The 19565-nt window shown below is 41.8% G+C and overlaps 1 protein-coding gene across 1 annotated transcript in view; it reads left to right on the forward strand.

The window, feature by feature from the left end:
• Positions 1-18644, forward strand: part of p4ha3 (prolyl 4-hydroxylase, alpha polypeptide III) — a 51955-nt gene extending 33311 nt beyond the window's left edge. The window contains exons 8-13 of the mRNA XM_078402991.1: positions 3597-3661; positions 6216-6375; positions 8096-8158; positions 8572-8640; positions 16181-16277; positions 18061-18644. Of these exons, the coding sequence (XP_078259117.1) occupies positions 3597-3661; positions 6216-6375; positions 8096-8158; positions 8572-8640; positions 16181-16277; positions 18061-18131 (525 nt within the window). The 3' untranslated portion in view covers positions 18132-18644. The remainder of the gene's footprint in view (positions 1-3596; positions 3662-6215; positions 6376-8095; positions 8159-8571; positions 8641-16180; positions 16278-18060) is intronic.
• Positions 18645-19565: the final 921 nt, after the last annotated feature.

Raw genomic sequence — 19565 nt, forward strand, 5'->3', positions numbered from 1 at the left:
TATTAACGATAAATACAGGCAGAAGGAAAGGTATTTCATTTCATCATTGGACAGCAATCATCAGATCATTAGCGATAAATACAGGCAGAAGGGAAGGTATTTCATTTCATCATTGGAAATAAACAGAGGCAGAAGTAAAGCAATTTCGTGAAAGCAAAACCATGGTGGTTGTCGTGATGTCCTTTGGATCTTCCTGACTGTAGATGTGTTCCCTGAAACCCAGTTTTAAATCGAGTCTGAAGAAGGGTCTCGAACCGAAACGTCATCCATTCCTTCTCTCCTGAGATGCTGCCTGACCCGCTGAGTTACTCCAGCTTTTTGTGATATCCCTGAAACCCATGGTTTTTTTTTTAGATTTAGATTTAGAGATACAGCGCGGAAACAGGCCCTTCGGCCCACCGAGTCCGCGCCGCCCGGCGATCCCCGCACATTAACACTATCCTACACACACTAGGGACAATTTTTACATTTACCCAGTCAATTAACCTACATAACTGTACGTCTTTGGAGTGTGGGAGGAAACCAAAGATCTCGGAGAAAACCCACGCAGGTCACGGGGAGAACGTACAAACTCCGTACAGACGGCGCTCGTAGTCAGGATCGAACCTGAGTCTCCGGCGCTGCATTCGCTGTAAGGCAGCAACTCTACCGCTGCGCCACCGTGCTGCCCCGTACCGTACCGTTACAAGAGGCAACAGGCTAAATTGGAGGCTTCAGCGCAGCAATGCTATTTTCTCACCCTGTGGACTGCGCTGGCATGACTTGCACATTTTCCTTCCAAGGCAAACAACGTGCATACTTTAAATTTGAAGTTAAATGTAATCCAGGGGAAGTTTTTTGTTTTTTAATGCACTGAGTTGTGAGCCAACATATTTTTGTGGATTATGGCATTTGCAATTTTTTAACCTCTACACATTCATTTCACCACAGTCTGCATATAAACCTAAAGATGGTTCGCTTGGCACTGTGCAGAGTCTGAAATTGTGTCGAGTAGCAGTAACGCATCACATTCTATCCTTGGTTTTATCTCTGGTGTCTAACCTCCCTGTGTGGTGGGGGCCATTGGGAGCACAGTCAGTGAGTGTGTAGTGGAGCTCATAAGTTATGTGACAGAATTAGGCCATTCGGCCCATCAAGTCTACTCCACCATTCAATCATGTTTGATCTATCTTTCCCTCTCAACCACATTCTCCTGCCTTCTTCCCATAACCCCTGACACCCATACTAATCAAGAATCTGTCAATCTCCATCTTTAAAATGTCCATTGACTTGGACTCCACAGCCTGCTGTGGCAATGGATTCCACAGGTACACCACCCTCTGACTAAAGAAATTTCTCCTCATCTCCATTCTAAAGGTACATTATTTTATTCTGAGAGTATAGCATCTGGTCCGAGACTCCCCCACTAAAGGAATCAACGGATATGGGGAAAAAGCAGGAACGGGATACTGATTTTAGATGATCAGCTATGATCATTTTGAATGGCGGTGCTGGCTGGAAGGGCCAAATGACCTAATCCTGCACCTATTTTTCTATGTTTCTAGTGAAACAGAAACATAGAAAAATAGGTGCAGGATTAGACCATTTGACCCTTCGAGCCAGCACCGCCATTCATTGTGATCATGGCTGATCATCTACAATCAGTAACTTGTGCCTGCCTTCTCCCCATATCCCTTGATCCCACTAGCCCCTAGAGCTCTATCTAACTCTCTTTTAAATTCATCCAGTGAATTTGCCTCCACTGCCCTCTGTGGCAGAGAATTCCACAAATTCACAACTCTCTGGGTGAAAAAGTTTCTTCTCACCTCAGTTTTAAATGGCCTCCCCTTTATTCTTAGACTGTGTCCTGGTTCTGGATTCCCCCAACATTGGGAACATTTTTCCTGCATCTAGCTTGTCTAGTACTTTTATGATTTTATATGTCTCTATAAGATCCCCTCTCATTCTTCTAAACTCCAGTGAATACAAGCCTAGTCTTTCCAATCTTTCCTCATATGACAGTCCCTCCATCCCAGTGATTAACCCCGTGAACCTATGCTGCACTGCCTCAATAGCAAGGACGTCCTTCCTCAAATTAGGAGACCAAAACTGCACACAATACTCCAGATGTGGTCTCACCATGGCCCTATACAACTGCAGAAGGACTTTTTTGCTCCTGTACTTAAAGTACTCAAAGTACTCATCCTCTCCACATTCACTCTGTCCAGGCCTTTCACTATTTGGTAAGTTTCAATGAAGTTCCCCCTCATCCTTCTCAACTCTAGTGAATACAGGCCCAGTGTCGTCACTCATATGCTCAAGCATATTACATTTATTTACCACATACAATGTCTGAAGACAGCTGAAAGCAATAAAGAGGACTATGATGGAAATTGGGATATGTAGGTGGATTACCAAATGAACTGACAGGATAAATAAGCAGTAGTACAATGAAAGCTTTGCCTGCACCTCACTGAATGTGTGCATCTGACAAGACTGCAAATGCAACTTGACTTGACTTGAAGAAAATCCCTTTATTTTTATTGTCCAAAAGGGTATTGCTTACTTATCCTGTCTGCTTGTTGTTAACCTTTCAATCTATATTACATTCTTTTTTTTATTGCTTTCAGCTGCCTTTAGACATTGTGTTAATTGAATGCAATTTGCCTGAGCTCCACTCTGCACTCTTTGTCAGTGCAATATCATTGATATTGATGATCCTTGGGATAATTGGGTTAATATATGATGAGCGTTTGATAGCCCTGGGCCTGTACCTACTGGAGTTTAGAAGGATGAGGAGGGATCTCATTGAAACTTAACAAATAATGAAAGGCTTGGATAGAGTGAATGTGAATAGGATGTTTCCATTACTGTGAGAGTCTAGGACCAGAGGGTACAACCTCAGAATAATAGGACGTACCTTTATAAAGGAGATGAAGAGGAAATTATTTTGTCAGAAGGTGGTGAATCTGTGGAATTCATTCCCACAGACATCTGTGGGGGCCAAGTCTTTGGGTATTTTTAAAGTGGAGTTTTACAGGTTCTTGATTAGGAAGGGTATAAAAGGTTATGGGGAAAAGGCAGGAGGATAGGGTTGAGAGGGAAAAATAGATCAACCATAATTGAACGGTGAAGTAAATTTGATGGGCCGAAAGGCCTAATTCTGTTCCTATGACTTGTGAACCTATGAACTTATAAATTTGCACCAAAGATAGACACAAGTTGTGGAGGCAATGGGCAGGCGACATCTCAACCTGAAACATCATCTGTCTTTGTCTCCATTGGTGCTGACTGGCCCATTGAGTTACTCCAGCACTTTGCTCAGGGTTCCAGCACCTGAAATTTCTGTCACACCTCTACATAATTAACAATTAAATTGTTGGTGATGTGTTTCATGAGACTATAACTTTGCAATTTTGAAAGTAACTTTGCACAGAAATGTTCATATTGATTACTGGTTGAAACCACATGGATGCACTGATGGATGCAAAAGGCTAGAGTAACTCAGCGGGTCAGGCAGCATCTCTGGAAAAAAAAATGTCCAGCTTTAGTAAACCAGCACCTGCAGTTCATTTTTATTACATGGATGCACTGATGCTGCTTTCTTACTTCAACAGTTGCAGAGGTCAGTGGTAGCCTCGGGAGAGAAGCAGACCACTGTGGAATATCGGATCAGTAAAAGGTAATAATATAAAGGCTGCTGGCAGGATTCTGAGTTAACCAGCTGTAATAACACTTCTGTTCCTCGCCTGTCAATACATTGGTCTGTCTTTATCTAACTTTGCTTGTCCTTGATCTCATTTAATTTTATGATGGCCTCTGACTAAACAAAAAAGACATTGCATTTACTTAAGTTTAAATATCAGGTAGCCTAAACCCTTCCCACAAATCTCTCCTATCCTCCTCCACTTTCCTTGTGGTACAAAATTTGTAACAGTTACCCAAGTGGCTTGCTTGCATCCGGTCCCCTTGGCACACATTGAGTTGGAAATTTTATTATATATTTCTCTCTTCCAATCCATTTTATTTAATTTACTGTTGAGGGAGACTGTTGTTGGCATGGTTCCAATATATGTGATCCTTTTGCATTCACTGCCTAATTTAAAACAGAATGTTCCATGAGATTGAGCAAGTATGAGAGCAGGGAGAGTGGAAAAGATTAGTGCATCGGGTAGAGGCACAGTGTATGCACATTGTGTGCAGCTTAAGGAGGGAGATGCGAAAGGAGCATGTTAGGAAGAAAGAGAACGTCATTATAAACCCAGTTTTAAAGGAGAGTGGGGCCGAAGGGATACTGAGGCTATTGTAAAAAAATAGTAGGTCAAGTTTAAAAAAATGCTGTAGTTAAAACTAATAGGTTCATGGACAGGAAGATCAGAGGCTGGCTTGAGCAGAAACAAAATATCCAGTCCAGTGATAATCCAAAGCACCTCACAAGGGTTACCAAACAAAGGCAGGTGTGAAGGAGGGGGAAAAAGAAAGTAAAGCAGATTTAGCAGACTAACACAGACTGGCGGTCTGTGATTGAAAAATCAGAAATGTTGGCAGCTGTAATATAGAGGGTGTAAGAACGCCAGAATTGGAAACACAAGAACAAAATATTAATTAAATGTGAAATGTTTTAAAAAGACGTTGTAGAAATGCATGTTCCTTCTTTAAATAGAAGACTTGTTCCCATCCCAGTTATTCCTCCTTCTCCATGCTCCCATTCACAGAAGGGTCATCTGCCGAAACACAAGAACAAAATATTAATTAAATGTGAAATGTTTTAAAAAGACGTTGTAGAAATGCATGTTCCTTCTTTAAATAGAAGACTTGTTCCCATCCCAGTTATTCCTCCTTCTCCATGCTCCCATTCACAGAAGGGGCAGAAGCTTGACATCTCGCAGCACCAGATTCGGGAACAGATTCTTCCCCTGTCTTATCAGGCTCCTGTGCAGTCTTTCCATGAGCTTGGCTACTGTCCGATTCACCTCTACCTTATTACGGATATTGGACTTTGTTTCTGGAACTGATGCGCGACAATGCTGGAAACTATATTCTGCTTTCTTTATCTTCCCCTTTGCTCTATCTATTGAACTTGAGTTTGACTTGATTGTATTTATGTATAGTGTATCTGATCAGTTTGGATGGCATGCAATACAAAGCTTCTCATTGTACCTCGGTACACATGACATTAATAAAGCTAAGCTTAAACCTAAATATTTAGTTTAAATACTGATAAACGGTGATCTCTTTTCAAAGCTTCTCTTGGGGTGCAGGAGGATGAGGGGTGATCTTATAGAGGTGGATAAAATGATCAGAGGAATAGATGGGGTAGATGCACAGAGTCTCTTGCCCAGAGTAGGTGAAATGAGGACCAGAGGACATAGGTTTAATGTGAGGGGGAAAGGATTTAATAGGAATTTGAGGGGTAACCTTTTCACACAAAGGGTGGAGTGTGTATGGAACAAGCTGCCAGAGGAGATAGTTGAGGCTGGGACTATCCCAACGTTTCCATGCTGTACCACTCTATGACTCCATGACAATCAATGTTATTTTTCCTTTTAATATTTGTTGAGTGTTTATGTGTTGGGTGTTACCTTGAAATAGACCTAGCAGATGATAGGTAAGGTCCACCTGGAAATTTTCATTCCTTTTAGCACCGCTCCCATAATTATTCATGTGTTAAGGGATTGGGCATGCTAGATGCAGGAAACATGTTCCCGATGTTGGGGGAATCCAGAACCAGGGGCCACAGTTGAAGAATAAGGGGTAGGCCATTTAGAACTGAGATGAGGAAAAAGTTTTTCACCTAGAGAGTTGTGAATTTGTGGAATTCTCTGCCACAGAAGGCCATGGAGGCCGATTCACTGGATGTATTCAAGAGAGTTACGTAGAGCTCTTAGGGCTAGCGCAATCAAGGGATATGGGGGAAGGCAGAAACGGAGTACTGATTGTGGATGATCAGCCATGATCATATTGAATTGCGGTGCTGGTTCGAAGGGCCGAATGGCCTCCTCCGGCACCTGTATTCTATGTTTCCAATATAACGGATACACAATTATTTACTTACCCTTCTTAAAAAAAGTTTTTTTTGGTAAAAAGACGGCACAACGTGCTGGATTAACTTAGTTGGTCAGGCAGTATCTCTGTAGAACATGGACAAGCGACGTTTTGGGTCAGGACTTATGGTTTTTTCGTACTATCAGCCAGACTGACTGACTGAATAATTTTTTTTGTATCTGGTTTCCCAGTGCCTGGCTCAAAGAGACTGTGGACCCGGTGATCAGCAAACTGGACCTGCGGATTGCTCATCTCACCGGCTTAAATGTGCAGCAGCCTTACGCAGAGTATCTCCAGGTCGTGAACTATGGGATTGGAGGTCACTATGAGCCACACTTTGACCATGCAACGGTGAGTTGAAAGAGGGCACAACGAGAGAGGCTGGTCAAGGAGTGTGCCGGATTGAAGTGGATCCAGGTGGATGTAGAAACAAGGAACTGCAGATGCTGCTTTACAACAACAAAAAAAGACGCAAAGTGCCGGAGTAACTCAGCGGGTCAGGCAGCATGCCTGGAGAACATGGATAGGTGACCTTTCGGGTCAGGATCCTTCTAAATTCCAGTGAATACAAGCCCAGTCGACCAATTCTTTCATCATATGTCATATCATCATATCATATATATACAGCCGGAAACAGGCCTTTTCGGCCCTCCAAGTCCGTGCCGCCCAGTGATCCCCGCACATTAACACTATCCTACACCCACTAGGGACAATTTTTACATTTACCCAGCCAATTAACCTACATACCTGTACGTCTTTGGAGTGTGGGAGGAAACCGAAGATCTCGGAGAAAACCCACGCAGGTCACGGGGAGAACGTACAAACTCCTTACAGTGCAGCACCCGTAGTCAGGATCGAACCTGAGTCTCCGGCGCTGCATTCGCTGTAAAGCAGCAACTCTACCGCTGCGCTACCATGCCGCCATCAGTCCCACCATCCCAGGAATTAACCTGGTGAACCTATGCTGTACTCCCTCAATAACAATAATGTCCTTTCTCAAATTAGGAGATCAAAATTGCACACAATACTCTAGGTGAAGTCTCATCAGGGCACTGTACATCTGCATTGGGACCGCCTTGCTCCTAAACTCAAATCCTCTCGCAATGAAGGCCAACATGCCGTTAGCTTTCTTCACTGCCTGCTGTACCTGCATGCTTACTTGCAGTGACTGATATACAAGCACACCCAGGGCTCGTTTCACTTCCCTTTTTCCTAATCTGACACCATTCAGGTAATAATCTGCCTTCCTGTTCTTGCCACCAAAGTGGATAACCTCACATTTATCCACATTATACTGCATCTGTCATGTATCTGACCACTCACCCAACCTATCCAAGTCACCCAGCAGCATCATGGCATCCTCATCATAGTTCACACAGCCACCTAGCTTTGTGTCATCCGCAAACTTGGAGATGTCACATTTAATTCCCTCGTCTAAATCATTATTATATAATGTAAATAACTGGGGTCCCAGCACCGAGCCTTGCGGCATCCCACTAGTCACGGCCTGCCATTCTGGAAAGGACCCATTAATTCCTACTCTTTGCTTCCTGTCTGCCAACCAGTTCTCTATCCATGTCATTACCCTACCACCAATACCATGTGCTCTAATTTTGCCCACTATTCTCTTGTGTGGGACCTTGTCAATGGCTTTTTGAAAGTCCAGATACAAGTTCAGTAACTGCCATATGTCACCAGAGATTATAGTTATAATCCAAAGAGATACTAAAAGTCAATGAATGTTTCGCCATTAAAGGATATGTTGATAAGTGTGAGTTGAAGATATAATCAATTGATGGAGCAAGCTCGAGGGCAGTATGTTTCGATCTTGCACATAATGTTCTGTGTACAGCTGTGAACTTTAACCCACTTTAAATGTTTGCCATTCTAATTCAAGAAAATAAATATGGGTTCTTTTATCAATGGACAATAACATACAATTCTGGAAAACATAGTAAAAAACACAAACATTGAAGGCGTTAAGGCTTTTGATCATTTAGTCTGAAGACACACGAAAAAGATTAATTTGATCATTGCTCAAAAATCTTTTCTCCTTTTTGTTTTGCATTAGTCACCAAACAGTTCACTTTATAAGTTGAAATCTGGAAACAGGGTGGCAACATTCATGATATATGTAAGTATTGATCTTTTATTTTCTCTTGAACGAAATGCCATCCACCAGCAAAACTCAATGTATTTGGTCAGTTTCCTTTTGAGGAAATGTGCACATTTCTATTCTTTCCCCCATTTACTCTCTGCTTGTAGTAGCAAAGGCAGTGCTTCTCTGCAATTCTCAAGTCAAGTTGAGTTTATTGTCATGTGCACAAGTGTGGTAAGGTACAGGCACAAAGTTGCTATGAGCCACTAAATCCTATCGCATGGCTCAGAGTCATTTTGTTCTGACAGGAAAATTTGCCATGCTGATATAAAGTAACAAGCATGCAATAGTAGTTCGCTTTGGCAGATTTTTTTTTTCTCTTCATGATCATGATACTAGTTTAATGGTGAACGAGTTCTCATAAGTCCAACTTTGTTTATCTTTTTCAGTTGAGTGGAGTAGAAGCTGGAGGATCAACTGCTTTCATTTATGCTAACTTTAGTGTTCCCGTTGTCAAGGTGAGTGGAATGCACCTTGTTCTCATAAGGTCATAAGTGATAAGAGCAGATTTAGGCCATTTGGCCCATCAAGTCTGCTCTGCCATTCAATCATGGCTGATCTATCTTTCCCTCCTAACCCCATTCTCCTCCCTTCTCCCCATGACCCCCTGACACCCGTACTAATCAAGAATCTATCTCTGCCTTAAAAATATCCATTGATATGGCCCCCACAGCCTTCTGTGGCAAAGGATTCCACAGATTCACCACCCTCTGACTAAAAAAATTCCTCCTCAACTCCTAATTTTGTCTCATTTAGCGCTAAGAGAACTCAACAGGGCAGGCAGCATCTGTGGAGGGAAACGAGCAGACAAGCAGAATACTTGTGTTCTGCCTACTAAGGCTTGCTGGATTTCCCGGTTGCTATCCATTTTAATTTCTCCTCCCATTCCCAGGATGGGATCCTACTACAGACTGATGGAGTAGTGGGGAGAAAACTGGTAAAGAGATGTAGGGGGGAAGGAATGGCACAAAAACTGACAAGTGGTGGTAGTTTCAGGTGAGGATGAGTGACTGGCAGATGGATGGAGGTTGTAAAAAAAAATGGCTGGATGTAAAATGGAGGCAAAATGGAATTCAGATGGAACCAGTTAAGAGGTAGAAGAGAAGTGATCTGTAAAACCAGAGGGAGGGATAATGAAGGTAAGTGAACGGGGAGGTGGGAAGAGGGTGGAGAAAAGGAAAATGGAGGGAGGGACAGGAGATAGTGGGCAGAAGAGGGTTAAAGAAGTGGGTGACAGGGGCAGTGGGAAGAAGGTGTGCAGCCAGGGGGTGGCAACGGAACAACGGAACCCAGGGGGTTTCTGAGAATGAAGGTGGGAAACTTGCTTGAAACTGGAGAAATCAATGTTCATGGCACTGGAGACTATCCAAGCAAAATGCGAGATTCTGTTCTTCAATTTTGAGTGGGGGTTGTGAAGGAGGACCCAAAAGTCAGTATGGGAATGGGGAGGGGAAATTAAAATGGTTCGCAAACTGGGAGATCCAGCAAGTCTTCGCAAGTGCAGCGAAACCATGGTCACCCAGTCTACACTTGGTCTCACCTTGAATTGAACATTTAGAAAAATAAAATCGCTGACTCAGCATGTTGTTTGTTGTTGGTTCAAATCCTATTCTTGGACCTGCACATAATATGACACAATATTGTAGGAGTGCTAAACAATGCCAAAGTTAATCCTGAAGTAGATTATTTGTTGTTAGTTTCATTTAATGTAATCAATGACATTCTCTGAATGTAACATCAATAACAGGATTAGCATGTGCTTGGCAAGATATTAATTCCAGCCTTTCAGTCCTGAAATGAGGTTAATCAAGAGTCAAGTGTGTTTAATTGTCATATGCATCGGGAACGGAACAATAAAATTCTTGCTGGTTGAAGCTTTACAGGCAAATAAACACAATAACACAACAAATAAATATACAATATTCAATATTTACAATAAATATGCAGTATTGCATACATTAATTAAGATAGTTAATGCAGATAGTGCAATAAATTCAGCTCTTCTTATAAATGTTGTTTCCCCTCAAAGACATCTCCTCTATTGCATCATTTTTACGAAAGGTCCCAACCCAAAATAGTAATTGCATCGATTTCCCTACCGAGATGGTATGGGGAGAAGGCAGGAACGGGGTACTGATTGAGAATGATCAGCCATGATCACATTGAATGGCCATGCTGGCTCGAAGGGCCGAATGGCCTCCTCCTGCACCTATTGTCTATAGATGGTACCTGATCTATTAAGTTCCTCCAGCAGTTTGTTTATTGCTCAGGATTTTATTATGTGATAGGAGCAGATTTAGCCCATCAAGTTTGCTCTGCCATTCAATCATGGCTGATCTATCTCTCCCTCCTAACTCCATTCTCCTGCCTTCTCCCTATAACCCCTGACACTCGTACTAATCAAGAATCTATCTCTGCCTTAAAAAATATCCATTGACTTGGCCTCCACAGCCTTCTGTGGCAGAGTTCCACAGATCCACCATGTCCTTTAATTCTGAGGCTATGACCTCTAGTCCTAGACTCTCCCACTCTGCAATCTATCTCTCGTGTCACCATTAATCAAAAGTGTTGGTTTATCCTGGATGAGCTGCTGAGCTGCTGAGGTGTTGTTGCAGCATGTTTATTTTTTGTCATGTTTGCAATGAGATGGAAATTATATGTCAGGTTGTATATTAAGCTTGTGGGGTATGGAAATCGAATAAAGAAGTTTTTTGTGATGTTATGAAGTCAAGGCAAATGTAATTACTTTGTTACTTACCAAGGCATCAGTAATTAAAAAGAACATGGTTAAAAAAACAGATGGAATGAAGAGATTATGAGCATCCCACTGGTAGAATGTGTGGTGGTTCCACAAAGCATTAAGACGAGGGAAAAGGGAGTAAAGTGCAGTGGACACTTTGAGCATCTGCATACTGCAGCGCACTAGAGGGTCGTTGCAGAGTAGAAAACGGCAAGATGCACAAAATGGTTAGCGTGTACTTGACATTTAAAAAAATGTTTTAAACTTCTTCAGTCTGAAGAAGGGTCTCGACCCGAAACGTCACCCATTCCTTCTCTCCTGAGATGCTGCCTGACCTGCTGGGTTACTCCAGCATTTTGTGAATAAACACCTTTGTTTTTAATGTGAGATCACTTTATCGCGCTCCTTCCCAGCTCGCTCCTGGCACCCGATAAGCCTCACTACACCACGGGACTGATGCTGTGCTTTATCAGGCGATACATCCGTAAAGAATGGTGTTGATAATTTTGTGTGGAGGTGTGAGGCAGTGGGGAGTCCCAGTTGATTTCAGGACAACTGCATTCTAATTTTACACAGCTCATCTGCACTTAATTTGTTATAAGAATATAAGGAGTGGTGAGCTCATTGTTTGCCGATTAGTCAGACTTCCACCAAGTGGGACTGTACATGGCTGCCACAATTGTTTGTACGCCAAACTGCTCACTTTCGAAATGCTAAAGGGCTGTTCCAAATGAATCAGCATCTTGCACCCTGGACTTTCCACCTCAAATTAATGCAGTAGAAAAAAAAGAGCAGTTTCTTGATTATTGAAAAATCTTTAAAGGGCCTGTCCCACTGAGGCGATTTTTGAGACGACTACAGGCGACTAAGCTGTTGCCACATGGTCACCGGGGTGTCGCCAGTATGGTCGTGAGTCGTCTCCAAAGAGTTGTAGCGTCTTTCTGGTCGCCGCTGGATTTTCAGAATGTTGAAAATTTTTCAGCGACAGTGGGTTTGACGCCAAAGAGCATATCTTGACGTATCCTGACATAGGTGCTGTCGTAGGTTGTCGCCAGGTGACGTAGGTTGTCGCCGGTGCTGACTTCGGTGAATCCCATTGGCGACTTCCTACGTCAACCAACGTCAACCGGCGACAGGTCAAAACCGGAGGTGAAAATGATGTGAATTGTCTTCAGTTGTCTCCGACAGGGTCGTAGCTTGTAGCGGGTGGATGTAGGTTGACTTTGGTTGTCATGGATTATCGCCTGTGTGGTCATAGGTGGATGTCCTACTCATGACGATTGGGTCGCCAGTTGTTGGTAGCTTGCCATAGCTTAACGTCTACCAGGTGGTAGGTTGTTGTAGCTTGTCGTAGACATTGTCAGAGGGGCGGGGTCCAGTCGCCGGTTTTTCGGCGACCTGCTACACCTCTGACAGTCGCCTAAAAAATCGCCTAAGTGGGACAGGCCCTTAAGGAAAACTGCTGTCATTTTTCCTTAACTTATCGATTGAACCCCAATTTCAAATTAATTCCTTTCTTTATTAAGTTTAGCATCTGATTAAAATGTTGTGGAATAACAATGGATTACAACCCTAAGACTTGGTGAACCGACTTTGGTGCAGTGTTATTCAAATACCTTGCAAACCTTGATCTTGTTATGTTAGCAGATTAGGCAACAAAAGCTTCCTTTAATGTAGCAAAAAACACTCAAGGGTTGTTTCAATTAGGTTGCTTCTCACTCTTCTAAACTCCAGCAGATACAAGCCTGACCTGTCCAACTTTTCTTCATAAGACAACCTATCCACTTCAGGAGTCAGTCTAGTAAAGCTTCTCTGAACGGCTCCCAATGCATTATTATCTTTCCCTAAATGAGGAGACTATTCAGAACTCAGGATGTGATCTCACCCACCAATACACTGGAATTTAGAAGGATGAGAGGGGATCTTATCGAAACGTATAAGATTATTAAGGGGCTGGACACGTTAGAGGCAGGAAACATGTTCCCAATGTTGGGGGAGTCCAGAACAAGGGGCCACAGTTTAAGAATAAGGGGTAGGCCATTTAGAATGGAGATGAGGAAAAACTTTTTCAGTCAGAGAGTTGTGAATCTGTGGAATTCTCTGCCTCAGAAGGCAGTGGAGGCCAATTCTTTGAATGCATTCAAGAGAGAGTTAGATAGAACTCTTAAGGATAGCGGAGTCAGGGGGTATGGGAAGAAGGCAGGAACGGGGTACTGATTGAGAATGATCAGCCATGATCACATTGAATGTGATCACATTGAATGCTGGCTCGAAGGGCCGAATGGCCTACTCCTGCACCTATTGTCTATTGTCTATTGTCACCAATGTTTACAAACCTGTTCTGTTGATGCTGCAAGTGAGAATTTAATTGTTCCGTTTCAGGACAAATGACAATAAAACACTCTTGACTTCACTCTTAGACTGTCTGAGAATTATCAAGTAACAATTGACACTGAGTCAAAGAAGGAGATGCAGACAAACGCTAGTAGGATGCAAGAAATTTCTTAAAGGAGGAAATAGAAATAAAAAGGTAGAGAGAGAATTTGAGGACAGAGGGACCTGGTGGCTGAAGGGTTTATTGTCAGTGTGGAGTGACTAACTGTAGGATGCAATACGAAGCCAGAATTGGAAGAGTGGAGCTAGAGATTTACAAATAGGAAGAGACAAGGCAATGATCACATTTTAAAACAGCAAGAATCATTTCAAAATTAATTCTTTGTAAATAGGACTACCTTTAATGGGCATCTTGGTCAGAATAGATGAGTTAGATTGAAGGACCTGTTTTCATGCTAGTATGACTCTAACATTAAAACAGCTCTGTCAGCAATAGCTATTCAAATTTTCTACCTTCAGAAATACCTATTTAGATTGAAATTATTTCTGCAGTGTGTGTGAAGTATGAACTTCAGATATTTTTGTAACAGCCAAGAATTGGAGAAATCTTCTCTATCATAGTGATGAGTTCTGTTAGAGAATTTATCAATAGAACAAAACACAACAAACATTGAAAGGTTTGCAGGTAGGAACGGGTTAGAAGGATATGGGCCAAAGGCAAGCAGGTGAGACTAGTGTAAGTGCATCTTGGTCGGTATAGGCAAATTAGGCCGAAGGGCCAATGACTCTAAACAATCACAAATTGCTCTTGATTTTCATTTTAATGATCTTTAGGTCTAATGTTTTTTGTTTATTTTAAATCAAGAGCTGTCATCCATTTCTGTAGGATAGAACTGCAGATGCTGGTTTAAGTCGAAGATAGACACAAAATGCTGAAGTAACTCAGCGGGACAGGCAGCATCTCTGGAGAGAAGGAATGGGTGACGTTTTGGGTCAGGACCGTTCTTCAGACTGTCATCTATTTTCTGTTTAACCCTGCAAATTAACTATTTGGCCAGTGGGTAAGAAGGAGGTGGTGGAAGCAGGTACTTTCACAATATTTAACAGATTGATCGGCAAGTCATAAAAAGCTATACACCAAGTGCTGGTCAATGGGATAAGGATAAATGGGAATTTGATGTCAGCAGTTAGTTGATAGGCTGAAGGGCCTGTTTCTGTGGTGCATGACTCTAAGGTAGAGAATGGTTAAGTTCCTTCTCCTAAATTGATCTATGGATATGTTTGAATATCGTATTCCTAGATAGCTGGAGAATTTAAATTCAAGTGGTGATCTTGAAACTTGTAGTTTGTTGTTTTAAAACCACTTCTGTTTCATTAATGTCCTTCAGGGCAGGAAATCTGCCATGCTTACCCTGTCTGGCCTCAATGTAAACCTAGACCCAGAGCAATGTGGTTAACTCTTAAATGTTCTTTGAAATGACTCGTGGGGGGGGGGGGGGGGGGGGGATGGGAAATAAATGCGAACCAGACAACAAAGCCTGCATCCTGTGTGTGAATAAATATCAAACAAAAAGCAGGTTTGCAATTTCTTATAGACCTAACAATTGAATATTTGACAGATATTCACTGAAGGTTTGCACTAATGACATGTTATAATGTACACTCTGAATGTACTTAATCCATAAAGTACCCACTACCATCCCATTTTTTCCATAGTTGTAAGTTGCCAAGGAGTGAATGAACCCTTTTCTTCCCCAACATACCCTGCTATGCCCGTCAGTTTCAGTAACACTGAAATCCAACGAATCCACCGGAGTATTAGCCTCCATGATCAACCCAATTACCCAAAAGAAAACATGGCCATTATTAGGGCAGCACGGTGGCGCAGCAGTAGAGTTGCTGCCTTACAGTGAATGCAGCGCCGGAGACCCGGATTTGATCCCGACTACTGGTGCTGTCTGTACGGAGTTTGTACGTTCTCCCCGTGACCTGCGTGGGTTTTCTCCGAGATCTTCGGTTTCCTCCCACACTCCAAATACGTACAGGTTTATAGGTTAATTGGCTTGGTAAATGTAAAAATTGTCCCGAGTGGGCATAGGATAGTGTTAATGTGCGGTTATCACTGATTGGCGCAGACCCGGTGGGCCGAAAGGGCCTGTTTCCGCGCTTTATCTTTAAACTAAACTAATCCAGCAAGCTTTCAAAGACTGCCAAGATGAGTCAACTCGTAATCCTGAAGTTATTGTCAAAGCCACGAATGCTAGAAATCTGAAATAAAAACAAAGTACTGGAAACTCTTAGGCAGCAACTGTAGAAAAAAGGTTTTATGTTGAAGACTCTTCATCATACATTGATATTATAAAATTATCAAATGCTGTGTGTTTTCACAGCTTCTTTCACCTGTTACATTTATAATCATAAAAGTAGAACATTTCAATGTATGATGCTCATTATGACAAAGTACTATTAAAAAAAAATCAATATATTGTGTAAAATCTATATACTAAAACTCGCGTTTGTTATCTTGTTTGTGAGTGAACTTCAGCCAAAACGGTACACGATAGCGCGACAATTTTAGGCCCACCTTACTCACCATTGTCACTTTAGTGATAATGCAAGTAGTTTTATTGAAATCGGTGTTATATTTTTTCAGTTATTCACATTTTAAAGTTTAAAAGGAGGGGATGGGAGGAGGGAGGGGGGAAGGGGGAGTGGGGGAGAAGGGAGAGGGGAGGGGGGGGGTTGAGGAGAGAGTGGGGGGGGTAGGACAGGGTGCTGCACCAATGCAGGAGAGCTTTGGGCCCAACTTTGTCTAGTAGTAAATAAAACTTAAATGCAAAATGTATATTGGTGAATAATATCATAAATGTTCAACTTGTTCTGTCAGTTTTTAAATTATTGATTATGAAATGCTTTATTTCAAGAATGCGGCACTCTTTTGGTGGAATCTTCACAAAAATGGCCAAGGCAACGCAGATACGCTCCATGCTGGCTGTCCTGTGTTGGTCGGGGATAAGTGGGGTATGTGGAAGAGCCACGTTTTTATGAATAATTGGTGATTTGCGCTTCTTAAGATGACAACCCATAGTCTGCATTAGTCCAGTGGAAGTAAACATAGAAGATCGGGAAGGTTGTTTAATGTTGTAAAGTGATTTGGATATTAAAGGGAAAAATGTCCAATGATTTGATTGATCAAATAACTTCATTACCCTGACATCATTACTTGTGTCAAAAATGATTAAAATATATTTTAAAGGTTTAATCAGCCGAAGTGATCTGCAGTAATTTAATTCATGATCTACACATATGATGTCTCATGTGATATAAATCTTTCCAATGATTAAAATGATTTACAGTCCTTTACATTTTATTGTGTATGGCAATCTAATACAGGCCTTGATATTAAGAGGAGAAATTTAAAGGTGATCTGAGGTTCAGGTTTTTCCACACAAGTGGTGGTGAACTGAAACGAGCTGCCGGAGGTAAATGCAGATACAATTGCAACATTTAAAAAGGTCTAATGCAGGCAATGGGGATTAGCATAGATAGGCATCATGGTCAGCATGATCGAGTTGGGTCGAAGGACCTGTTTTTTATGCCATCTAGTTCAATGGCCCTGGCCACCATGTCTCCATTTATAAATCCCAAATTATTTGTGCACTGCTTCTCCTCCTTATCAATCTCTCCTGCCGCTTTCAAAGCTTGGTAATAATGTGAGCACTAGAATCTGATTTAATATTATCCCAGCTTTATAATTGTACCATGTAATTCGTGTTGCCTTGCAGAATATTGGTCTTGATCCCAGGGAAACATTCTGAGATTCTGAGTCAACTTGCATCTGAGTGCTTAAGTTTCTAGTTTTACGTCTGCAAACGCGTCTGTTGGAGTTTCTCATCTTGCAAAGCTTTTCCTGATCTCGAGGTTTAATGCACATAGGAATTTGGTGCTCAGCAGAATTTGCCTATACTTGTGCCTCATGCTTTTTTCCATCCTTCGTTTCTGGTTCATGTCAAGGTAACCCTCATCAACCTCGCCACACAGGAAACTATTTTACAACACTGTAGTTTACGGCAGGCAGGTGGAAGCAGTCAGGAAGTACTTGTGATTTACTGCTGTTTACTTTTGGCAGTCAAGAAATGAATGCTGGGATTGGAATTTAAAATTTGGACAGCAGCATTAATATCACTCTGCATGTTTTGGAGTTAAAATAATTTAACACGTGCTTATCGAAAAGTCCATGCAATGTTTGCCTGTTAAAGCGGGTACATGTTAACAAATTTACACTAAGAATAAATTAATTTGGATTTAAAAGCAGCTGTCTGCTTAAAAGGTTGTTTGAATAATGCAATACATCATTCACTCGTTACCACAACTAATTTAAGAAATTATACAGCTGTGAAAGGAAGACCACAGTATAACACAGATGACTAAAATGATACTGTCTGCGCGTTGAAAATAATGGGAACATTTTCGCAGTAAAATGTGAAATTAGTTATAAAACCACAAGTTAATTTGAATGAAGATTTTTGGAATTATTACAAAGTAATTTACTGAAAACATTTGATTTTTAATGAAATTTTTATTGTACCTCTCAGTACATGTGACAACAATAAACCTAAACCTAATATTCACTCCTTTTGTTTTATTTCTATTAATAATAAAGACTTATTATCGTTTTTCCCCACCTGAAAAAATCCAATAATTAGTGTTGATTATCAATTTGTTTAGCCAAAACAGAGAAGAGCAGTTTTATAACCTGAAATTATTTAACAACTGTTCTCTTTTTTTAAAAAACTCTTTTAAGTGGCTAACAAATGGATCCGAGAACATGGGCAGGAGTTCCAAAGAAAGTGTGGAGTTGACCCAGATGAGTAAGAGACCCGTCTGTCGCGGGTCCTCTTGGAGGGCAAGAAGAGGAGCAGCACCATGTGTGTCTGAAATATCGACTGGGAACTCGAGACTATTCTGCACTGGATTCAGGAAACATGGCCGGCTGCCAAACCCTCTTTAGTACCGATTCTGATCTGAGGAATGGAGCTGAACAGTTGTTAACTCCAGGCAATAAAGCGCTTCATCTGTGGAAAACATTCACCATCAGAACCACAATACGTTGCTCTATACGTCCACTGATTCTGTCTCTGACTGCTGCCAGGAGAGAAATTTCTGCTGAAGGTTTAAAGCAGATGCATCTGATATGGAAAAACTGGATCAGAAAAGTGAAATTAACTATTCACATGTGTGATGCCAAGGGAGGGAAAAGAAAACAAAAAAGGTCCTCGAATGAAGACCAGGGGGATTAATTTATAAAAGAAACTCACTAAACCAGACTTATTGCATCATGCATTTCTGTGGATAATTTCCATAGGCAATTAAATATGAAAATGAAATGGAACAAAGCCATGTGATTTTCTCATTATTAAATGCCTTCAGTGATCTATGTGATTTAATTTTGTGATACACATCATAGGTTAGTTTTGAGATACAGAATGGAAACCGGCCCTTCAGCCCACCAAGTCCATACAGACCATCAATCACATGTTCACACTGGTTCTTTGTTATCCCACTTTTGTATCCACTCTCTACACAATAGGGGGAATTTACAGAGGCCAATTAACCAACAAACCTTTATGTCTTCAGGATGGGGGAGGAAACTGTAGCACCCGAAAGAAGCCAACCTGGCCACAGTGAGAACATGCAAACCACACCAAGGTCAGCATCGAACCCAGGTCTCTGGCACTGTGAGGCAGCAGTTCTTTCAGCAGTGCCACCCTTATAAATGTTGAACCTTCTACATCCACTCCTGCACTCAACAATAGACAATAGACAATAGGTGCAGGAGTAGGCCATTCAGCCCTTCGAGCCAGCACCGCCATTCAATGCGATCATGGCTGATCACTCTCAATCAGTACCCCGTTCCTGCCTTCTCCCCATACCCCCTCACTCCGCTATCCTTAAGAGCTCTATCCAGCTCTCTCTTGAAAGCATCCAACGAACTGGCCTCCACTGCCTTCTGAGGCAGAGAATTCCACACCTTCACCACTCTCTGACTGAAAAAGTTCTTCCTCATCTCCGTTCTAAATGGCCTACCCCTTATTCTTAAACTGTGGCCCCTTGTTCTGGACTCCCCCAACATTGGGAACATGTTTCCTGCCTCTAATGTGTCCAATCCCCTAATTATCTTATATGTTTCAATAAGATCCCCCCTCATCCTTCTAAATTCCGACCTTACCTTGTATTCGTGTTGCAAGGAAGATATCGAACTTACTCATTATTTGGCACTGAAGTATTAGTATTCCATCAACAATTTTA

The sequence above is a fragment of the Rhinoraja longicauda genome, chromosome 7 (genome assembly GCF_053455715.1).
Source record: "Rhinoraja longicauda isolate Sanriku21f chromosome 7, sRhiLon1.1, whole genome shotgun sequence".
Lineage (NCBI taxonomy): Eukaryota > Metazoa > Chordata > Chondrichthyes > Rajiformes > Arhynchobatidae > Rhinoraja > Rhinoraja longicauda.